General features: G+C 40.9%; 1 protein-coding gene across 1 annotated transcript in view; it reads right to left on the reverse strand.

Annotated features, from left to right (window-relative positions):
- Positions 1 to 3,702: 3,702 nt before the first annotated feature.
- The window catches only part of LOC120903310, a 45,540-nt gene continuing 26,181 nt past the window's right edge, over positions 3,703 to 23,061 (reverse strand). Inside the window, exons 2-7 of the mRNA XM_040312652.1 lie at positions 22,382 to 22,590; positions 20,853 to 20,988; positions 20,642 to 20,775; positions 14,144 to 14,266; positions 12,838 to 13,066; positions 3,703 to 5,846 (exon numbers count right to left, since the gene is read on the reverse strand). Coding sequence (XP_040168586.1) covers positions 5,632 to 5,846; positions 12,838 to 13,066; positions 14,144 to 14,266; positions 20,642 to 20,775; positions 20,853 to 20,988; positions 22,382 to 22,590 — 1,046 coding nt within the window. The 3' untranslated portion in view covers positions 3,703 to 5,631. The remainder of the gene's footprint in view (positions 5,847 to 12,837; positions 13,067 to 14,143; positions 14,267 to 20,641; positions 20,776 to 20,852; positions 20,989 to 22,381; positions 22,591 to 23,061) is intronic.

A 23,061-nucleotide genomic window follows, 5' to 3' on the forward strand; every position in this document is an offset into this window, starting at 1 on the left:
TTGCTATCGTCGTGCTTAATTCGTTGACTACCTAAGTATTATATACTACAAAAACAATCTTGCAAGCAACCCAAGCTCCTAGCTACTTCTTCTTCTTTGGCACAACAACCGGTCATGGCCAGCTTGTACCACTAGTGGGCGAGATTTATTGTTTGCTTTCGTCTAAGCATAGATTCGTTTAACGATCTCGCATATTTTTTACCTATTCCCACAATTAATTGGCATTATCTTCACATTTTTCAAACAAATAAATAAAAAAAAATTCAGTATCGCTCAATACATTGTTGAACAGTTCAATTAAATAAATTTAATCCAAATAATTTGTGGAAGCTAATAATAAATCGTGAACTAAGCACAAATAGGAAAGTATTCAAAAATCACCGGAAACTTACAGCTTATAGCTATATAGATATACAGTGTATAGTGGCACTGTATAGTGCAGATAGTTGATTAATTAATTGTTGCATATTGTGTAGCAGTTAATTTTAATGAATAAATTACTAAGAATGATGAAATTTACCAGAGAATGTAAAAAAAGGCAAAATATGATTTCAATCCAACTAGCACCCCCCCCCCCCCCCCCTTCCCCCCTTGATCCGGATTTGATCCGGATTCGAATACGAAAGCAGCTGGATTCAGATCAAACCAAATCGAACCACATTCTCATTCTTGTCATTCTCCATCAGAAAACATACTACATGGAGAAGCCTGCCTTCCCCCCCGCCCTCTGATAACCATACTATTGTATATAGATCGTCAGTTACAGGGTTTTACATTCATTTTTCAGTTGTTCCCCGTAATGTTTTCGGCCCGTCTCACGATGTATTCACCGTTGCTTGGGATATCAATACAAATGATATAAAAAAAAAAAATATCAGTTACGCTCAATAACACGTGGGTACGATACAAAAATGAATAAAAAGCATCAAATAATTTTCGGGAAACAACCAAAAAACCAGAGACAATCATGATATACATGGTTTCGAATCATATAATGGACTACTTGATCCACTCGGTGGAATGTTTCAAATGGTTTGGGGATGTATGCAACGTTGCTATGGAGGTTTGCAAGCATATAGGGGAATATGTCAAATGCTTAGGAGAAGTGTACAAAACGGCTATGGAGTTTTGCATCCAGGTATTTTATTTTATTTATTTTATTTTATTTTTATTTTATTAATTGCTCGGCCACGTTGGGTTACAGCAATAGTGCTTACTGACTATAGTATACAATTATTCACGAAGGAGTAGGAAGGAGTTTATGGAACGGAAAAGGAGCGAAGACGGGATCGGTAGACAGGATAGGAGAGGACAACAGGAAGGGAAGGCGGAAGTGATTACATTAGTAAACGCTGCTACAGCTTGATTTATGTCATATGGACATGGAGCGCTCGGTTGTAGCGCTGTAAAAAATTAATCTCAATTTTTTTTTAAAGCACCGCATGATGATTTGAGAGTTTGGGTTGATTAAACATATGTTTCTGGTATTGGCTGGTATTATTGAATCCGTTCGTCTCGGGAACGTACGGCGCTCACATGAAATTCTAGAGATGACAACACATTTCTTGAGCCCTGTCCTACAACGTCGCGGTGAATAACTGTAGCAACCATCTAGTACGTTAGGAAAATGAGTGTCGGGACGTACGCCGCCGCTACGAACGGATTCAATAATACCAGCCATTATCATGCAACATAATAATTAATTTTAAATTGAATTTGCTATTTAAACATTTTTCTTTTTTTACATTCTCTATTCTACTATTTCTTCTTTGCGGCAACATTTTTCCTCATAGTTAAACATGAATATTTAAATAATGTTCATAATAGTTCTCCTACCTAGTAATCAAAATTTTAAAATGGTGATTTAAAGTAATCAATTATTTAATCACCAGCGTTAAATTTAGAACCAACTAAGAACCAACATGAAATTACAAAAAATAGTAAAGACTATGTCAAACGATTTCTTTTGAAACTTTAAAAACACCCTCAATAATCATCATTGTTGAATACGTATGAAAATTTTGATGATGTAAAGAAATAGTAGAATAGGATGTTTAATCGGATAGGACGTATTGAAAATTTAGTCCGAATAAATATAATTACGGATTAACCACTTTTTTCTTCTAATGATCCTAAAACGTGTGTTTAATCACCCCAACTCTTAAATCATCACGCGGTGCTTAAAAAAAATTAGGATTAATTTCTACAGCGCTACAACCGAGCGCTCCATACCTGGATGCAAAACTACATAGCTGTTTTGTACACTTCTCCTAAGCATTTGACATATTCCCCTATATGCTTGCAAACCTCCATAGCAACGTTGCATACATCCTCAAACCATTTGAAACATTCCACCGAGTGGATCAAGTAGTCCATTATATGATTCGAAACCCTGTATTTTTCAACCCGAGGATGTATTACAAGTTCCCTGAATGCTCTCGCATTGACATATTTATAAAATGTGCGCTACATTGCATACAAAATGCACTTTATATTTTATGCAATAATTGCTGGAAAGCTTAAATCCACATTTTAATCTCAAGTATTTTATAACTCAAAAGCACACGTAACTAAATACCACCATGCGTCTCCATTATGTATTCTGTTTTAATTTTAGACTTGATGCTAAATACAGGGAAATGGGGCGTTAAATTCATTTGATTCGTAGCTTTAATATTTGGTGGATGTGTTGTAAATATGTGAGAATTGACGATAGCACCACAAAATTGGATTACTTTTGTGTAATATGTACTGTCTATGTGGACAACTGGGCGTCTCCATCAAACAATTCGCTACCTCTATATTTACAGTTTTAACGAGAAAATGATTCGTTTGCTGTAAAAATGAGTAACAGATGTAATGATTCAAATAATTTAAACATCAACTATCCCATACATTCAACTATCGGCATAGTAGCCTAAAAGATAATACGCCTCCCTTAGGACTATTAACCGATAAAGTTGCCGTTTTTTTTCGCTCAATTATTTCTCCCATATACGTCGATTAACATAAATTGCACCAGCTAACGATCTGCCGAAAGATGCAAGCAGTGCTGCTGAATAATTTAAACGCTTAATTCCACCCAAACAAGCACTACATATTTAATGAAGTGTTAATACCCGACGGCAATCTCCGTATGGAGAGTAAATAACCCAAAAAAGCGAAACTCTAAAGCATAAAACCATCGATACTTGATCATAATCTTATTAATGAAGCGAAAACCAAATATTGAAAGCGATACAGTTTTTACGCTTTTTAATTTTTTTTCCGTTGATACGCTGTAATAACCATTACTGTACCTGCCTCCTCCTGATTGGCTGTGTCGGCATGGTCGTAAGCTGTGCATAATCAATCAAGAAAAATCACATTTTATTACGGGAACAACATGTAGATCATTTTAATTCCCCATTTTCAAACCAGTACATGTAATCATTGGCGTTGACGTACCGTTGATGCGTTTGTCGATTATGAAATGAGCTGCAAAGTTCGTTGAAACGAATATTACTTACCATCACACGATGAAGTAACTAATCAACCGATGAAAAGCTGTATTGTTGATATTTTCGCATTCTTATACATTTTGTCGTTTGGAAAAAATCTCCATTTAGGTAAATAACCATTTTTCTTTAGTTTCGTTTCTCACAACATGCTTCTGCCACTCAGTAAAGCAAAATAAAAAATAAAAAAATGGAACAACATGAAAACATGAAGACTGGCACGTGGTATACCAGGGATAGATTATTTATTCGCAAGTAGTTTCATTAGTCTCGCCTACAGTACATCTCGCTATACATCTTATACAGTCGTGCCGCATCCCCCTCCACCGCCTCATGCCGCTCGATTAATACATTCTTAGACATCTTAGTTGCATTGTCCCGCTTGTGTAATTTCCTACATTTGCGTCTGAATGTGTATGTGTGAGTGTGTGTGTGTGTGCGCGCGTTCGTTTAGGTGTATTTTTCATCGCGCCTTTAAACGCCCCCACCAACATGATTGAAATCCACTGCGCCTTTCGAATCTATTCGCCGTGCCGAAAACCAACATATGCCTTCCTAATTATTACTCTCTACTTCTGCTGCGTACCTAGCTTATCTTTACCTGTCGTTCGTATATTTATTTACACACATCCTACACCACCATACCAAGGTTCATCGTGCGGCAATTTTTTCTGCTCGTATCGTTATTATGTCACCTATTGAAGAACCTTGCACAGGTGGACAAATTATTTTCCCCAGTCGTCATTGAAACGGTACGGAATGGAAATTACTTTTCAGCGACCGTTTCATAGCAACGGCCAAACTCGCACGCACTCACACATACGCACACACACACCTATACAGTAATACATCTTCATCCAGCCTGCTATTGCTGGAGCTTGTGCAACGGGTGTGTGTGTGCTTTACTCTCTTGGTTGATGAGTTTCGTTTCGTGGTGACGCTTTTTGGTTGGTTTGCTTTCATCCTCCTTACCCTCTCCTCATCCTTACCATAGTGTGAGATATTCAATATGTCTTGCTTTTTCTTTTCCTGCTGATTGTATACTCTTTTTGCAACCTTTCCTTCATTTGCTTTAGCAGCGGCACTGCTCACGTTGCGTTAAGGATGGTGGCAAAATTTATTCACTTTAAATCACGTCGGAGAAAATGTTGAGTCGCGTTTTGAGCTGTCGTGGTGTACCCCTTCTCCTGCTTTCTTACTTCAATGCTCACAAACATTAACGGGTCAGTACACGCAACAGAACAGAACATTTTGCATCGGATAGGGTGAGACAGCATTGAGAGGGAGAGGGTGCAGTTTTTATTATTAAATTTGTTTCATTTGTCGACTAGCAAATCTTTCAAACTTGTGCTCGCCGAGGCAATGATGTCGCCCACTGGCCGTTATTGCACTGGTTCCGTTCTGGTTGCATTCTCCAATGACTGCTTGCCTTTTTTGCTCTTGTTCAACCACTATCCACTTTTGCATCTTTTGCATCCGTTGCATCATACTGCGATGATCACGGAGCTGGGAAAAGCATGAATCTAAGTGTTGGTTTTTTCTTCACTTTCTGCTCCTGTTTTCTTTTAACTACCCCCGACGGACTGTACGGGTAACGCACCGAACCATATTTACATCGCACAACAAACGAAAATGGAGCGTCTGGTTATGCTGACCCGCGCTTTAGGGAGCCCGAGCGTGCCTTTCTGCATGCGCGAATGTTTCGCTGTGTGTGCGCGTTTTTTTTTTTGGGTTTGCTTCACTCTTCGTTTACATTTACTCACTTTCCATTTACTAAGATTTTGATGTTTTCCATCCCGTTTGACAGTTTCCTTTGCGCGACCGACACGATGACCGAGTCTTTCCAGCCGGATGGTTTTGTGGGACAACGGATACCACACACACACAAAAACACTGGGGGAGTTTTGTGGATTCGGGTGGTTCTTCACATTTTGCCTCATTTTTCCCTGTGCTCGTTCTAAATGACACTCGCTGAACCGTTTTCCGGGTACTCAGAGTAACCGAACAACCGGGAAACCACTCACAATGCAATTCCCACTACTACCGACCCAAAAAACGTGCAAATGTGTGTGTGTTTAGTTGTGGGACAAGGGCGGCCACTATCATCACAACGAGCTAAGACCATTCAGAGCGCTCAAACCAACGCCACCAGGGAAGGGATGGACCGGTGCCGACCACAAGACGCCGGCCGTTGACCTACACTGCCACCGGAAAGAAGTGCCACCAGGGTCGAAAACACTATTTGCATAACCGCTGCCACTGCTGTCCGGCTGGCTGGATGCAGAGCACCGAGCGTAAGGATTATTCGCTCCGCACCACCCGCTCTGGATGCTGTAGATGACATGTCTCCTGTGCGTGGAAGGGCGAGTGAGAGAGTGTGGAAGAGAAGAGAGAGAGAGTGAGTGAGAAAGAAAAATGTTAAAATTAGAATCATCATGCGATTCGGTTGAGGAAGCGGGTGTGTGACAACCGGGAGAAACAAACCGGGAATGATTAATGGACGATGGGTGTCAAAATATGGGTGATGTTAATGTGTCCACTTCTTCACCCGTGAGAACTCGTTTGCTGAAAAGCACTAAAGATCCCCGATAAGCAACTCACAGCAGGGAAAGGTACTGACGCTTCGTATAGTGGAGTAAAACGAGCTGTGCTTTTAAAAAGAATACTTTAAACGTGTACAAACGAACTGTTGTACAGAAATTGTGTGTGCTTGTTATTCAACATAATTGTTTATCAATATCAGAGGACTTATCCGTAAGCTTAAAAATTAAATTTTTATGCGATATGAGCCGTTTGGTCAGATTTAACACTTTAACTACCGTGTCACATGGAACCGTATGATGAAAATTCCATTCGCAAGTTTGGTACTCTTTACTAATCGACTCTCCACTAAGAACTAAGAACAGTGAACAGGCAGAGCACTAAAGAGAGGTTATAATCACAATAAAATGTGTTGCTCTCATCGCACTGTTGTCGTCGGACTAGAGGCTAAACAGCGAACTAAAATATGGTCACCCTTTGACTTTAAAAGTTCTACATACACAAAGACAAAAACACAAACTTCATCACATTAATCAGGTTCTGATTTAATTTGAATGCCCACTTGGTTAAGGGAAAAATAGAGCAAAGATTGTTATTTTAATACGTGGAATACATAGTTCTGTTAATTCAAATCACATCACCGAAGTGAGAATTTATGAGAATCTCGGCAAGTATTGGGGCAAGCAGATTGGGGAAAAAAGCCCTGTGAACAGTCTAGTTTGTAAACAAACTAGAATGATTTTTGATTTTTTTTTTTAATAATTTAAAATAAAGATTCATAAAATTTAATTAAGAAATGACAAACTTAATAATATAACAAGATTTCTTTATCTTTAAACTGCAATTACTTCCCCTGAAATCGAACGAGGTGTTTCAAACTTTCAATTCAACCTTTTTATCAATTACCAACCTTGGTCTAGACAATTTCTCCTGAATGTTTTGGTCCAATTTACTCTTAGATTATGATACATTTTTACCAGAGCGTAGATGTCTGTTGCCTCAATAAGATACAAAACTATCTATTTTAAAATGATATAAAATGATGAGCATTTTATTTTTAGCAAAAATGGCCAAAATTTTTGTGCACAGATTGTTATGCTAAAAAATAACATTATTTGATAAAATTAACAGTCACTAGAAAATTGCATTATAAATACAACAGTTTTGCTTAAGTGGGGCATGTTATCTTATATTCCCCTACGGTTTATGTTTTTAACCGATCTGTTCGTTTAGTTTCATTTTTATGGACTGCAAATCAATTTCATTGTTTTTTTTTTCTTTACATTTCAAACACTGAACCACTTTTTATGCTTTCAATGACATCCCTATGCGGCATTGATCAAATGGATAGTTAATGAATAGTCAATAACTACTTAACATACCGATAATTGTAATTTTTATAACATATCTATAAACTCTATGTCTATAAATATTGATCTCCTAACATCACCAGCGGTACATGTAAAACAAAGCCTTAGAGTCGTCATCCAACTTTAGTACGGATATCATATTTCCAGCATCTCATAATTGCAATGACCGTCATGCCCAGCGCACACAGATTCATGTTCATTTTATGATCCATTTTTTTTTTCATCCTAGTCCCATTTAACTCTGCCTTCCGGAACATATTTTAAACATCGATGCCAGTACAATGGTGGTAAAGTGGCTAGGGGAACGAAAGCGAAAAAAAATAGGGGACGGACAAATATGAAAACCATTAAGCTAAAAGTTTCACTCCCAGCCGACCCCGAACGCCCACCCCTCCCCACCGTTTTGGGTCAGTTCGGTTTAATTTTACTGCTTCATGCCTCCATCCTTTGCCAGCGGCATTTCACGTACTAGCAGACGGGCTCGGCTGAACACATTTAAGGAAAAAAGTGGAACAGGGATAACAAAAAAATAAAAACATTCGCTTCACTTCGGCTCATTCGCCTGATGCACTGCTTGGCTACGATATCCATCTCCATCGTCCTGGAAGCATGGAAACTGTTGACATATCAACCTTTCATGTTTGTTCGCATGTTTCAAACCGGTAGCAACCTTTCAACGGAATAACACACACACAAAGACACTAACACAAGCAAAGCTCACACACGATGAATGACATGGGAGCTATAAGTACTTTTCAGTTTGACTGTGATCACGAATGTCCCGACTGCACCGGGACAAAAACAAAACATAGTTTCATCTCCACTCCTCTGGTGTTTCTCTTTCATGCTTGTGTAGGTTTTGTTTTTTGAGCATGTAAATGAATTCCTCTTTTAGCGAAACGGTCAACGCCGTTAGGTGTGACCATCTCGACATGTCACACAGGTTGAACAGTTTCCGGTGAAAATGGTGGCGTGAATAATCGAACGGAAATGTAATAGGCTTTTGTATCATGGGAAGGAGCACGGTTAGGGTGGGAAAGTCAACATGATATAGTTACAGGAAAAGAAAAATAGGTAGAAAAAAATTATCATCTAGCCTAGTGTTCAATTGGAACTGCATCATCAGATTTCGCTCAATGTTTTCATTGAAACGAATGATCCTTATGGCGATGTGGCGATGGAACGGTTTAACATATTGACCAATCATGCAAAAGTGTTTTATTATTGCGCGTTAATGCTGAGATAGCAGTCGATTTATTTACACGGAAATACGATACTTCGATACTCTTATCAAACCAACTTCAAAATTCAGTTTCATTCCCCCTTGTTAGCCTGGTGCTGGCCAGTTGCATTATGTAGTTCCAATTATATACATGTAGCTTATGTGCTATATAAAATTATATAATCATAGATACATGCATTTCACAGATCAAATAGTTTAAACATTGGCATATCCGGTTAGAACAACTATCACAATAAAATCCCATTTTGAATTATTTCCAATAAATGCAGATAATAAATAATATATAAGATAATACCGAACTGTAACTTATTGTATGAAAAGTATCATTGGCTTATATAAACAAGCATTTTTGGTACGGCCCGGTACTTATGTTCATCTATAAGCGTAGAACAATAAAATGTCTCAGCGTAGGTCCGAACAGCATGAGAAGATCAAATAGGAAACAAACTGCAAGATGCATATGAGTAGGCATGATTGAATACTGTCAGATAACAAAGAAAAAAAACGCAACAGGTCATACAATCTCAAGTTGTTTTTAGGTACGTGTTAGAAACCGTGAAGGATTCAAAAATAAACATAAAAAGGCAAACCATAAAGATACATAGAAAATCATACATCCCGAGAATATACCAGAATGGAAAGGAATAAAAAATGGTCATGTCAAAATAACACACCTTACTAACGACACCAACACACCAAAACAAGATATCCATGCACAACCAACAAACACATAAATAATTACAAAATATAAACCAGGAGTGTCGTGAAATAAAGACAGAATGTTATAGACAGAAGGACAGAAACGACGTGACACTTTTCTTAATGCTCATGAGTTAGGAGTGTCCCGCTACCCAATGTAAGGTCTCTTAGCTCCAACGATTCCTGCAAGGGATATTTCTTATAAAATTCAAAGATCGCCTGAACGATCACCAAAACGATGAAGTCCCAGTAGTGAAGTACAAAAGTATTTTTTTATATCACATATAGTTTGCAGTACAGAAATTCATAAAATACCGTCACTATAGGAACACAATATGACAACTATACGAACAATACCGTCATTAAGGGTACAAAGGTCCATTCAGTATAAATGGTTGTGTCAAGGAAGATGTCATATGTTACTTTTACCAAATGTTAAAATATTCAAATATCTATCTTTTCACACTTTAAATTCATTAGACCATATTCTTACCATCACAAATAGCATCACTATTTACCCTATATCATCAAAATTCTTGAATAATGTTAATACAGGGAAGTCTCTCTAATTTGCGACCTTTCAAGTTTGAAACCCTCCTCTTATTTGACCATTTTTAACAGTCCCTTCATTTTACATACATTTTTATCCTTTTAATTTGGAAACCTCTGAAATCTATGTCCCACTTATTTGTGCATGGTGTTGCCATGATTATTGTATGATGTATGCTTCAATCTGCAATTCTGTTTGCAGTTTTCACTCCCTTTCCTTTTCCCCCTTAGAACTTGTTTTTCCATTTCAATCTCTCTAATTTGAAAACCCCTCTTATTTGACAGTCCTCAGACAGGTTCTCAAATAAGATGGAGTTGTCTGTAATCTAAAGCTTTCATAAGGCTGGAAATACACGAACCGAGATCGTCGTGCTACCGAGACATTCACGCCTTTTTCACAACAGTTTTAGAACAGTTGGGTAGTCAAATCTTCCGCGCCTCCAATCGCGCCTGCTGTTTCGTAGAGATATCCAACGTCAATATTCCTGAGATTTTCGAAACGCGAACCGATTATATTTACTTTTTCTGGTGTATTTGTTTGAAAACTCGTGTCGAGACACCAATTTTGTATTTTATTTTGCGTAAACTATATGAAATAAATAATTTAATTCGCAAATTGATAAAACATATTTCATCTTGGCACATTCAATCGTCACCCGTTCCGTGGATAAATCCATACAAGAACCACGATTATCTCGCATGTCTCTCAGATTTTATAACAAAATTGACAGTAGAAGTCCTACGTGATTTTTACGGTACTGCGAAAGTCTCGGTTCGTCTATTTCCAGCCTAAGATGCTCTATTTTGTATCAATTTTAGTTTTAATCAGCTTGCAGTAAGCTCATTCATGCAAATATGCAATTTATTGAAAACAAAATATAGGAAAATATATGCTGAATAACATAACAACTGATATAGGGGTCCTTTCCGTTTTATGTTCGTAGGCTGAAATTTCAGCCTGTTAGCTGTTCGCATTGTATAGTAGTTTTCGAGCAGCTATCTAAGTAGGTATAATATACAGGTAGGCTTATCCCAAGGTGTATATTTTTAAAAGGCTGATTTTTATCGTTTCTGCTTCTGAATGAAGATTTTAGGAGTGTTTTTTGTATTCGTCAAGCCTCCAGAAAGCTTGTTTGAGCAAAAGCTTTCACCCGTCCTGTCAAAAAGTGATGTTCAAAATTCCATACATACTCCATACAAAACACTGACTAGAATCGTGAAGGGCTCCATTATTTGACGCAACAGTCGCTCTCAGCATTGGCTTGGCTAAGCCACTAATGATCTCGGCTATCTGAGACTTGTTGCTGTGTTCATAGTTCCTGTATTCATGCATGACGGGCATGTTTAAGTTATGCAACTTAACGGTTATACCATGGAACCGACACAACTCTTATTTAATGTCAATGTGTAAATCTTTACCTATGATGTTACGGCAATTTTAGAACAACAAAATCACTCTCATGCAATTAATTATCAAATTCAATAATGGACGGTACGGAATCTCCCACATACACACACACATGGAATCCGTTTGTTTTACCGTTGTATAACATATCGCATTGTTTCGTTTTGCCCATTGTGGAAAGGATAATAAGCTACAATTTCTCTTGTTCTACTCCTCCCTTACACGCTTTCTGGTACTCTTTTGTTCTTTCTGGTCTAACAGCAGACTAGCTGGAATGCTTTTTCAATTCGAGCAGAAAATGCAATATCATTACAATGTCGACCTACGAAATTTGCATCAGCATGCAGCTGCATCACGAGCCACGAGACTCCTCCAGTCGGCATGCAAAATGGTTCGGCCAAAGGCAAACCGGAGAAAGGGCAGCACAAAAAACAGACATCTTGCGATCATTCGCTCGATGATCTGGCTTGCCAAAGAAAGCTACTCTTTTTTTTTTTGTTGGCTATGGTAGAGTTTCCTACCAAAAACGGGTGTCGGTGGGTCGTGCTCGGTCACGTAATAACATTTTCGTTTCCGTCATCGACCATCGGAAAACGCTTGCAGCGTTGTTCTTACCCCCGTGTGCCGCCACCGTTAATGTTCGAGATGAGTATAAAAAAAACACACCAAAAACCCTGACCGAACGTTTCCCATGTGCCTGTAATCGACCAGCCATAGTGCTGGTGGTAGGTACGCTTTGGCTTTGGCAGCAGCTACGTACTCATCTGCATGCGAAGCTCGCGATAAATGTGCCGTTTTGCAAACTAATTGAATTCTGTGCCTGTGCGCTTGTGTTTTGGGGCGAAGAACACGCTTTGGGCGGACTTTGCACGGGCGGACGTTGCAATGTAAACGTGCATAAAAGTTACCCGAAATGTTTTGGCACAAAACTGCCGCTATGAGCTGCTTTCTTTGGGACCTTTTCTGACCTCTTGAAAGGCCTTTTGCAATGATGCTGCAAACTTCATGGCCGTTGTCACTGCTTTACTTTTGTCTGCGTGTGCTGTATTATGTTAGGGATTGCCAATAGTTTTGGATTGAAAATATATAATAAGAGATACTCATTATAATGGAACATATGAAGTCTCGTTTAAATAATCAAGGAAGCAATTTCAATAGTTATCATAACTTATAGTACATAATCAGTCAAATTGAGTTAAGTATTCAGAAGGGAATACCAGGCCGTATTACTTAAAATATAAAGTTATCATAAATCTTCATACTATTTTCATACAATATTTCTTTTTTAAATCAAATATGTTTCATTAAAACCACCGCATAAGCGCCTAATGATATGCAATGTGCATGAAAAAGGGGCTTTAATAACGTGTTATTTTTTCGCAGAACCTCCTCATTAGCTAGATTGACTTTTATTACGCAATATGTACTGAAATGATTTCTTGCAAAATGTGAATGACTCGTTTGCGACTTGTGCTTAAATAAACAACTGTATAACTGAAGTAAACTTCGTCAACTCCCGCTCCACAAAATTACCTTGTATTTGCGTCATGTAGGCATCACTGTTTTGATTGTCAAAATCGCTGCTATCGTGATGGTGGTAGGAAGATGCTGCCGACGACTGGTCGTAGATCGAGTGTACATAGTTGACTGGATTGAGCCCAACCGGAGAAGCCGATGCCGCCATCAGCTTTGGTCGTTCGTCCTCGATCCACCGATCGACGCGCTGCTCGTACACGTCGTAGATTACAGCAATGCAGCTAAACTGCAGATGAAAGAAAGCAAAACTTATAACGGTAAGGCTATGGTCACTCACAAGCAAGGGAAAAGATGCAAAACAGTTCAGCTGAAAGATGAAACAATTTCTCTTCGCGCGAGCTAACTAGCTAACGAACGAAGCTTCCGGTATTTTCGCCTTCCTGCTAATCAATGTCACGCATCATCGACCCGCGCAAACAGTCGTGTAGTAGACAAACGCAAGCGAAGACGCTCACAACACTGTAGAAAGATAAATAGAGCCAACGCAAGCAAGTCCACCGCCCCTGCTCTTCACACCGCTGCGACCAAAAAACGTAACCCAGTGGGAAAAGCTCGAACGTAAAGAAGAAAGCGCGGACAACTTGCTTTCCCCTTTCTACCCGCGACACACGATTTGTGCTACATAAAAGCGACTGATAACTGTCTTCCTTGAAGTAAACGATTATTTATGTTTGCAGAGGGAAGAAGAAAAAAATAATGTTGAAACACTCGCGAAAGGACCAACGATGGAAAATAGAAGCTTTCAGCCTTTTGAGAAGTCGCTTCAATGGTAGATGAAAAGCGAAAGGGAGGGAAAAAATCAAGCGGCAAAAGTCAACTCCGGAATGACGAAAACGGAACTCGGTTGCTTCTTATCTTTCATATTTGTACATCCTTTCATGTCACACTGTTACACAGAGCGCGATTCAGCAGCAAATGGACCGCCAAGCGATGATTTTTCCCGGTATGTCGTCAATGTGGCGGAAAATGACGATGTTGTTTGTTTCCGGGCGAAGTAATGCTTTGAGTGAAAAACAAGTGCTGGCGGTTGCTTCTAGACACAAGCTGGGCCAAGGCAGCAAAGGAAAACATGTACCAGGGATGGCAATGAACGAAAGTATGTGTGCGTGTATACTCGAGATGAACAACCACTCTCATCGCTACTTTCGTTCTGCAGAAATTTCCCGCTGCACATAGTTTCAAGTTGAGCAATTATGCGAAATCCGATATAAAAAGCCAGCTTTAGTGTGCAAACTAACAAAGCTTGAACAAATGTTAACATATACCAGTAATTTGATAACACACACACACACACATCACCTACTTTGAGTTTACTCCGTCCTAGAAAGTGATGGGAGAGATGAAAAAATAGCCCAAGGGTGGATGTGTCAAGTCCGCTCCGCTGGTCCTTGTAGATCGGGTACTGCATCATTTGCGACGCATTGATCTGTAAATAATAGAAGAGTTTTGAAGGTTAATGAAAATTCAATCATTTTATCCCGCGATGGGAAAGGTAGCTTTTGATACGGAGGAGAAAAGTTGAGCTTATAATTAATCCAAAATGTATTTCGCTTTGTATTAAAATAACATATGTAAGACGAAGAGTGCAAGTTTTAAGATGATTTTTCCAATATCAGCTTTTGTTCTTGATTCAAATAAATCAAATATATTAAAATATGGAAAATAAAACTGTTGTTTCATCGAAAAGATGTATCATAATATACTAAACCTTTTTTACAAGGTGCTGATACAAAGTCAACGTAAAGTCAATGTAAAGCTAGTTTTGTTACAACTGTTGCATACTTTTTGGCGGTATGCGTTGATTAATGGTAAAAAAAATCATACCAAGAATTCTAAAAACCACTTTATTAACTTTATTTATTGGTTTCGGAATGTTTTAACTTAATGTGTTATATCAGCGAAAAGTAAGTAAAGTGATGATAATTGGCAAAATAGGCACATGGTTCAAACGAGTATTAATAAACAATTTTAGACTATTTCGGAGATCAGATTAATTTTCAGCGTAGTAAGTCTTAAAACCAATAATGAATAGCATCATGACGTAGAACGCTACTCGAATGCACTTAGAAACTTTTCTGGTAATTATTATTATTATTTATTAATCTTCAACGGGCCGTATGGCCTAATTAAGATGTAACAGTTCAATAAAAAAAAAATACATAGCAAAAACAAGATTTGCATCGCAATTCACTGCGGCCACGGCAAAAGCCGGAGACGTTCCTTGAAGCACTGAGTTGAGATGTCGAAGTCGAAGCAATCCGAGACAGTGTTGAAGACAGCCGACATGCGGAACATAGGGTCTGACCGACCAGCACTGGAACGGGGTTGAGCGAGCCGTAGAGTTTCTCTAGACCTAAGTGTTCGGGATGGTGCATAGATATCGACTCGATGCAACAATGGCGATGAGTCGATAGAGCCATTTAGCAATCCAGCGATGAAAGAACACTGTGCATTGCGTCTTCTAACCGAAAGAGGTTCAAGGCCTAGAAGACGGCACCGCGCAGCATACGGAGGAAGATTATTGCGATCCTGCCAGGGAAGTAGGCGTAGGGCATATCTCGTGAGCTTACGTTGAATCGCCTCAATTCGAGCAATTGAAGAAGCGGTAGTTGGGCTCCAGACTACGCACGAATATTCCAGAACCGAACGAACGATACAGTTGTACACAGCTTTGATGCACATGGGGTTGCGGAATTCATTAGTTGTCCGGATAACCACGCCAAGTAATTGATTTCCTCTGGCTACAACGTCATCGATATGCTGTTTAAAGTTCAAACTAGAGTCAAGCAGAACGCCCAGGTCTTTGGCATGATTCTGTCGATTAACTGCAGTGCCGTCCATGAAGTAGGTCCCAGTCACTGGGCTCCTGCATCGACTAAAAGACACACAGTAGCATTTCTCGATGCAGATAGTCAGTCCATTACGCTTGCACCACGAACAGAAAATTTCGATGCAGTCTTGCAGGAATGTACAATCACCTGTGTTGTTAATAGGCGCAAAAATTTTTGCGTCGTCGGCAAACAGACTGATACTGTCGGGAGGTAAAGCGAGGGTAACATCGTTGATAAACAATATGAAGAGAAGCGGGCCAATGTTGCTTCCTTGTGGCACACCCGAGCTGCTGACTATTTCTTTGGACATGTGCTTATCAATTTTCACGATGTATGTGCGATTAATTAGGTACGACTTAAGCCACTGTACGAGCGGGCTGGGAACTCCTAGCTTATCGAGTTTAGCGAGAAGAATTGCGTGCGGAAGAGAGTCGAATGCTGCTTTTAGATCGGTATAAATTGCATCGACTTGAGCTCCGGCATCAATTTGACTAGTGCAATAGGTTACAAATTCAACCAGGTTCGTGGTAGTCGACTTTTTTGGCACGAATCCATGTTGATACGGACTTAGGTAGCTGCGGCATGCATGTAGCAGATTTTTGTATATCACTAGTTCGAACACCTTGGCAATGGCACACAAGGATGTAATACCCCGGTAGTTGATGGCATCTGTCCTGTCGCCCTTTTTGTAAATAGGAACCATCCAAGATTTCCTCCATGCTTTGGGAAAGTAGCCATTGGCTAGCGATGCATTGAACAATTTTGCAAGGATAGGTGCTACTGTCGTTTGACAGCGTTTCAGCACGGTAGAAGGAATTCCGTCGGGTCCAGGAGCGAAGGAAGGCTTTAGTTGCGCTAGGGCAGATAAAACGATCTCACTGTCGATGAAAGGAGTGCTCATGTTAATTGCTCCAGCCGGAGTGTTGACGAGAGCAGCATCAATGGTATCGGTATCAATCATGGCCGGTGAAAAGCAATCTGCGAAGCGATCCGCGAAGAGATTGCACATTTCATTAGTGTTGGCACTTGTTGCTCCTTTGTACGTAATGGATTTCGGTGTATGCGTGGATTTTGTTTTGCTGTTGTAGAAGCGCCAAAACGAGTCAGGCCACCTGCAGAGGTTACGTTTACGTTAATTTTACTCAAATATCTGCGATATCGAAACCTGTTATAGCTGCAGTATAAAGAGTGCGTGTCAAAGTAGATCGAGCGGGATCTTTGGCAGCGGCGCGTTTGGTAGTGACGATAAGCAGCTCTTTTTACACGTTTGAGTCGTTTGAGTGTGCGGTCCGCCCAGGGGGGGTTAGGTTTAGGACGCTGAACTGGGACGCATACAACAAAGGCTTGCAGCATGAAGGACGAGAATGAACATACTGCTTCGTCAAGTGAAATAAAATTGGAACAATGAAAGCTATTGTTAAACATTGATATCATGTCGTTCAGTTTCACATAGTCAGCTTTAGCAAAGTTATAACGATAAAATGCGGTTGTCGTCGAGTTTTGTCGAGTCGTCGAATTGCGTCGGGTCGACGAGTTAATACGTATATTGAAGTCTAACGCCGGATGGTAGGAGTCAAGAGGTACAAGCGGAACAACACTTGGAAAGACAGGCGAACACAATTTAGCTGCAGCATTGTTAGCGTAGAGCAGGTCAAGCATGCGTCCGTGCGAATTATTGATGTGATTAAGTTGCACTAATCCGTTAAATTTAAATCCATCCACAAAGGTGTTGTTGGCCAGTGAGCGCGCAGTTGGTTCATAGTGCGTGATTGATGAGTATGCTGGCGAGGACGAAGGATCAGCTGTGGACCAGCTTATGCTAGGCTGATTGAAATCGCCAATAACAAACAGCAGATCCGAAGGCTTCAGTGTGAGAGTGAAGCTGCTGATACAATCATGTAGAGAGCGAAGAGTCGATATCTCGGAGCTAAGCTGCGGTGGAATGTATACTACCATGACGTACAGATGTGCGTTATTACAGGCGACGCGCACACAAATATACTCGAGAGAACGATCACGGGAAGGTAATTCTATCGACTCGTATGCGTTAGAAACGGCTAGCAAAACACCACCACCGCGAGAGCTAGAGCCGCTGAGAGAGCGATCACAGCGGTAAACAGAGAAGTTGTTGTTGAAGAAAAGAGCAGATGGAATGTTGTCAACAAGCCAAGTTTCCGTGAGTGCGATGAGATCGAAGTCAGCCTCCGATACAGCTAAGTGAAATTCTTTTGTTTTAGTACGCAAACCTCTAACGTTTTGATAATAGCAGCTTAAATACTCAGCGGTAGCGTTGTCATTGTGGCGGTTGGATAAAGCGGGTAAACGGTAAGTCAATTGAGCTGCGTTGTCAGAGCATGAGGCTTGGCGTGTTTGTTGCGTGCAATGAGCGGAACTTCGTCTAGTTGAGAAAAAAGCGATCGATTGTAGACTGGTGTAGGTGCGGAGATGAAGCACGGTGGTTTTGGGGCGGTCCAGAAACAAGTGTTGAATTGGGTGCTTCCAAGGTATCATTCACCGGGGGGTGACACTGTTGTGATGATGTTGTTTCAGGATCATTTGTAATTGTTTTGAATATTTCATTTGTGTTTTTTATACTATACTATACTATGCTATACTATGCCCGTCATGGGTTCAAGCCCCGAATAGACCGTGCCCCCATACGTAGGACTGACTATCCTGCTTCAATGACAATGAGTCATTGAAAGCCAAGCTCACTTCACTAGTGGGTATAGGCAGGCCTTGACCGGCAGCGGTTGTTGTGCCAAAAGAAGAAGAAGAATATTTACAATGAAATTATAACTTTGTTCAATCTTTAACTAATGTCCAAACGTCCAAAACGGACCAAAAATTGTTGCTTTTGCATAGATTTGTCTTAACCCGCAATAAAACAGCGTTAATTTTTCTTTCAATTATAGTATCCCATTAGTCAGTAGACAAAATGTTACACCTCTATCAGTCAAACTCTAATCGTAATGGCACAGCAGAGAACGGCACCTCGCAGCACCTAAAACGGACTCCGTGGGCCAGTTTTTGGATGTTGTATAACCCTGTTTCGGTATCTACAACATCTTAGCCCTATTAGACAACAGCCATGGCATCGAGAGAACGCTCGGTTCCCAATGGTCGATGACCCTAAGCGACTTGAGGTTAAAAGGAACCTGATAATAAAGTCCGAGGGTCATGTGGCTACATTGCTGCGATAGCTTAGTCTGGCCAAACAGTGAAATAGTTCCTGGAGATCATGAACAAACATATCAGGAAGAGAGAAGCGCAGCGGCAAGTCAAAACTCAAAACTCATTTTACATGAATTTCGGCGGAATTTCGATATGACACCCTGGTACGAGAACTGGTCCAACATCCCCCAGCTGCGTCCCATCCAAATGTTCTACACCAATATGATGCAAAAGCTCTATTCCAACAATTTTGTCGCGAAAACTGAAGAGGAACGCATGGTCAAAGATTTATTTTTGAGAGAAAACTTAAATAATTACCTTTCAAAGGATTCTCATAAGGGCAAATAATTTCTATTCGTTTTTTTTTTGGTACAGTGAGCCGAAAAAATCCTTTTTATTATGCAAAGACAGACATTACATTAAAAAATGGGAGATATTCTTCTTGCTCATGAAAATGACAAATATGTCATAACCTACATCATGGCACAAAATATCCTAAAAATGCTCTTACTTGAAGAGTAGATGATTTGCTTACGAATAATTAATGTACTCACTAATAATAAATGTAGTACCCAACAGATTATCATTATTTCAAATCAAAACACCTTCTTCAAACGATTATCCTAACTCCTTACTGTAGTACACAATAAATCATCAATAATAATCTTACTCCAAAGATATTCTTCTAGGAATGCTTAGTTCGCCTGTGGTAAGCATTAATTACAGCAACATGGAAAACAATTTCAAACTTTCGATTCTTTGAAATGATGAATCTCTGTTTTCATTTAACCTTAAAGATTCCAGCTAAAGCCAACAAACTCGTACTGTCACTATCCATTTGCACCTCACCCATCCTGTGTGGCCGGATGGGACCTGTCCGGACGGGTCAGTCTGCTGATGGGAAAATTACAACAGCCACACTACAAGATCCGTGCCGCCTTCAATCGCACGCCGGTATGAGTTTCACCGCCTGGGGGATTTAACACACGGGCATCCTGCATTCGCTTTCAAGATACGGTCCGAGCTATCTTGAAGCGAGAAACTTTCCCCAAGCAACATTAGCACACCCAAGCGAAGGAAACATATTCCATCCAGCCCGAAACCATCACCCGAACGGTGGTAAACAAACCGAAACCCACACATGCTCCCATATGGAGCAGCAGCAGCAGCAGTGACACTGTTCGTTTCTCCTGGGAGGCAGCCACTCGGCATCGTCAAAAGCTTCCTTTCCCTGGAACAAGCAAGTTTGCGAGGGTTAAATAAAGTATAAACTGAGCAATGGCTTACGGAGAGTGGAGATTTAGATTCGTAATGCTGCCAGAATTACTGCTGCCGGGCAGCATTTACTATTTACTAGCAAACCCATGGAGTGCCGCTGTGAACTTGTCGCTCCTTTGCCCTTCCCTGTGTTCACCGCTGCCTGACACTGACATCGCTTCCGGGTGGGCTCTTCCAGCTCTTACACGGCTGCAAGCTCAAGCATGTTTTCATCCTCTCCAGCACTCATCCCTTCTGCCGCAGTGTGATGACAGGGATTTGTCGACACCGGAAGATTGATATTCCGAAGGATTAAAGTTTTAATTAAATACATAAAACGATTTCCCATGTTGATTGAATTTCTAGCTCTTTTGCTCAAGGGCCGAAGCAGGGTTACGCTGTGTGCAACAAAGCGTTCCGTATTGGATTTCAATGTCACACGACCTGAGCCTGGAGGGCGGGACGGAGGTCCTGTGTTCCAAGAATCAATGCTTGAATGGGATCGTTTCCTGCTGAAGATATCCTCACCCGGTACGTACCTTTTTGTCGTCCAGCAGCCAGGTAAGATTTGCTGCCGGTTTCGAGTTGTAGGACGTGCAGTTGCCCAGCACCACGTCACCTATTCGGTAGAACTGTTTGATGCCCGTAATTAGCGGCTTTGTAACAGGGACGTCTGGAGGAAGAAGAAAGAAAAGGAGAAAATATGAGCAATCGCTTTAAGAACCATGTTTGTAGCGGTAAAACACTCACCAACAACTTCCATCTCGCTGGACACGATCATCGTATCGAACGACGGTAGATCGGCAGACACTTCGCAGCTGTATTTGCCTGTTGCTGCCGGCTCCACCGCCACCAGCGTCAGATGGCTGCCGTTCGACAGGGGGCGCTGTTGCAAACAAAGAGGAACAAAGAGGTGTATTAAATCCAAGCAGAATGGGACGGAACGGGAGTGTTTTTGAGTTTACCCAGATGCTTTTATTTTTTATTTTTTTTTCTATCGTATGTCACGTGTCATGTTTAGTATGCTCACCATACCATTCATGCTAGCAACATCAAACGGCAGGGCGTACAAGTGAAAAAAGCCACCAGTGTGCTGGTGCGGAAAAAACCTGGACAACTGTGATCCTGAACCTGAATGAAAAACCTGGACAGATTTTGCTAACGCTCGTCGCTATGTACCGGCATACCTATACAGGCTGTGTTTATTATTTTAACCTACACTGTGACCGGGACGTCACTGGCACTGGATGATCTGTCAGGTGGAAAAAATGTCTTTTTTGTTGCCATTTTTTGTATGCGATTGCTCCGGTAACCATTCACGGATGGAACATTTTTATGGGCCAATCATAGGTTTGCTGAAATGTGACGTGTTTTGCTGTTGTATGGAAAAAAACGCTTTCAATCATACTCGATAAAAGCTGTACGTTAAATTAATTTTAGTTGATTAAAACCTGATTGCAATTTACCAGAAGCGATAGTAAATGGTATAATTAAATACGGTACTTTTATTGTTCATATAACAGTTATTAAAGTCCATTATAAAAGAGTTGCAAAATGAAGACCTTATCAGAAAAAAACTCTACCATATAGTCTTTCAATTACCAGCCAAATTTCACTCAGATCAAATCTATAGAACACTACCGAACTGCAACTGCTTCGCATGAGTAGCAGCGGCACGAAACACCGACATCATTAGTGTGCAACAGTGTGCCACACAATCAGGTCATTACACAATGCTGCACCGCATCGACTAACCCAAATCCTCTTCCTGGAACTAATTGTGCTTGCTGCCCTTGCCTTTGCACCCAACGCAGCGTAGGCGAGCTTGTCTGATCCGATTCAGCATCGTTAATCAGCAAACCAGCTAAAAACAGGGTAGCAACCGCACAGAGAACGGGTTTGCAACTAAAAAAGGAGAAAAAAGGTTAAACGAGAGAATAATCCTTACGAACGGCCGCGTAACAAAGGAATGATAATTATGATCCCGTTGATCTGTGTAACAAAATCGTGCGCGCTCGTGTGTGTGTTTGTGTATGTGTGTGTGTGTGGAAGAAGAAAGTTTCCGATTAGAAATCATCATCATCCGGTGCACCGATGGATGCACCCAGGTTGTGCTGCGATGCTGGATAGATGCATTTTCTCCCACCGTACTGCACGCACTGCCGCCCAGGGTTGCTACTGTCTGCGCTCGCGACCGCATCAATTCCATCAAGGCAAGCGCAAGCGAGAGCAAAATCGTGACTTCCGTACGCCCCAACAGTACGCCCGCTCGTACTCACCTCCACCGACAGGCCCGCGACGACGAACGATTTCAGTGCGGGAATTTCCTTCGGCGTGTAGCGGAAAAACTCGCGCTTTCCCTTGTACCACTTGACGGAGTACAGCTCGGCGCCCTCCATGTCGTAATGGCAGATCAAATTTGCATTATCGCCCCGCCTGATGGCAACCGGAACACTGACGCGCACGTCCTTCAGCGTGATGACGAGATCTGCGGAAATGCGGAGAGAATGGTAAAGCGGTGGAGATTGAGCTAAATCGGTTCTGACGGACGGACGGGCGGTTCTGGAGGGGGTGCTGGGAGGAAATTGCATTTATGAAAAGCTTGGTGTAAGAAAGAGGCGGGAAGAGACGGTTGGGTTGGGTTGGGCGAGAGAAGAGCTGTAATGGGATTGGTGAGAAGTCAGAGCATTGATAGCGCCGTTTTGGCCATACGAAACCCAGACACCCACTCTCGGGCTGTGGGTTGTGGTGTCGATAGAGTCAATAATCGACTGTAAGCGATTTTGCCGACGTAACGATTTGGGTGGGATACTTTGGTGCGATAAAAATAGAATGGGATAAAAGTTTAGCTTTTTTTTGTTATTTGGAAGCAGCATAATGTCGATGCTGGAATGCGTGTTTGAACGGTTTAGTGATCGGATTTATTACCGAATAAAGGAGTGCTATTTCATGGAGTGAC

The sequence above is a fragment of the Anopheles arabiensis genome, chromosome 3, assembly GCF_016920715.1.
Source record: "Anopheles arabiensis isolate DONGOLA chromosome 3, AaraD3, whole genome shotgun sequence".
NCBI lineage: Eukaryota > Metazoa > Arthropoda > Insecta > Diptera > Culicidae > Anopheles > Anopheles arabiensis.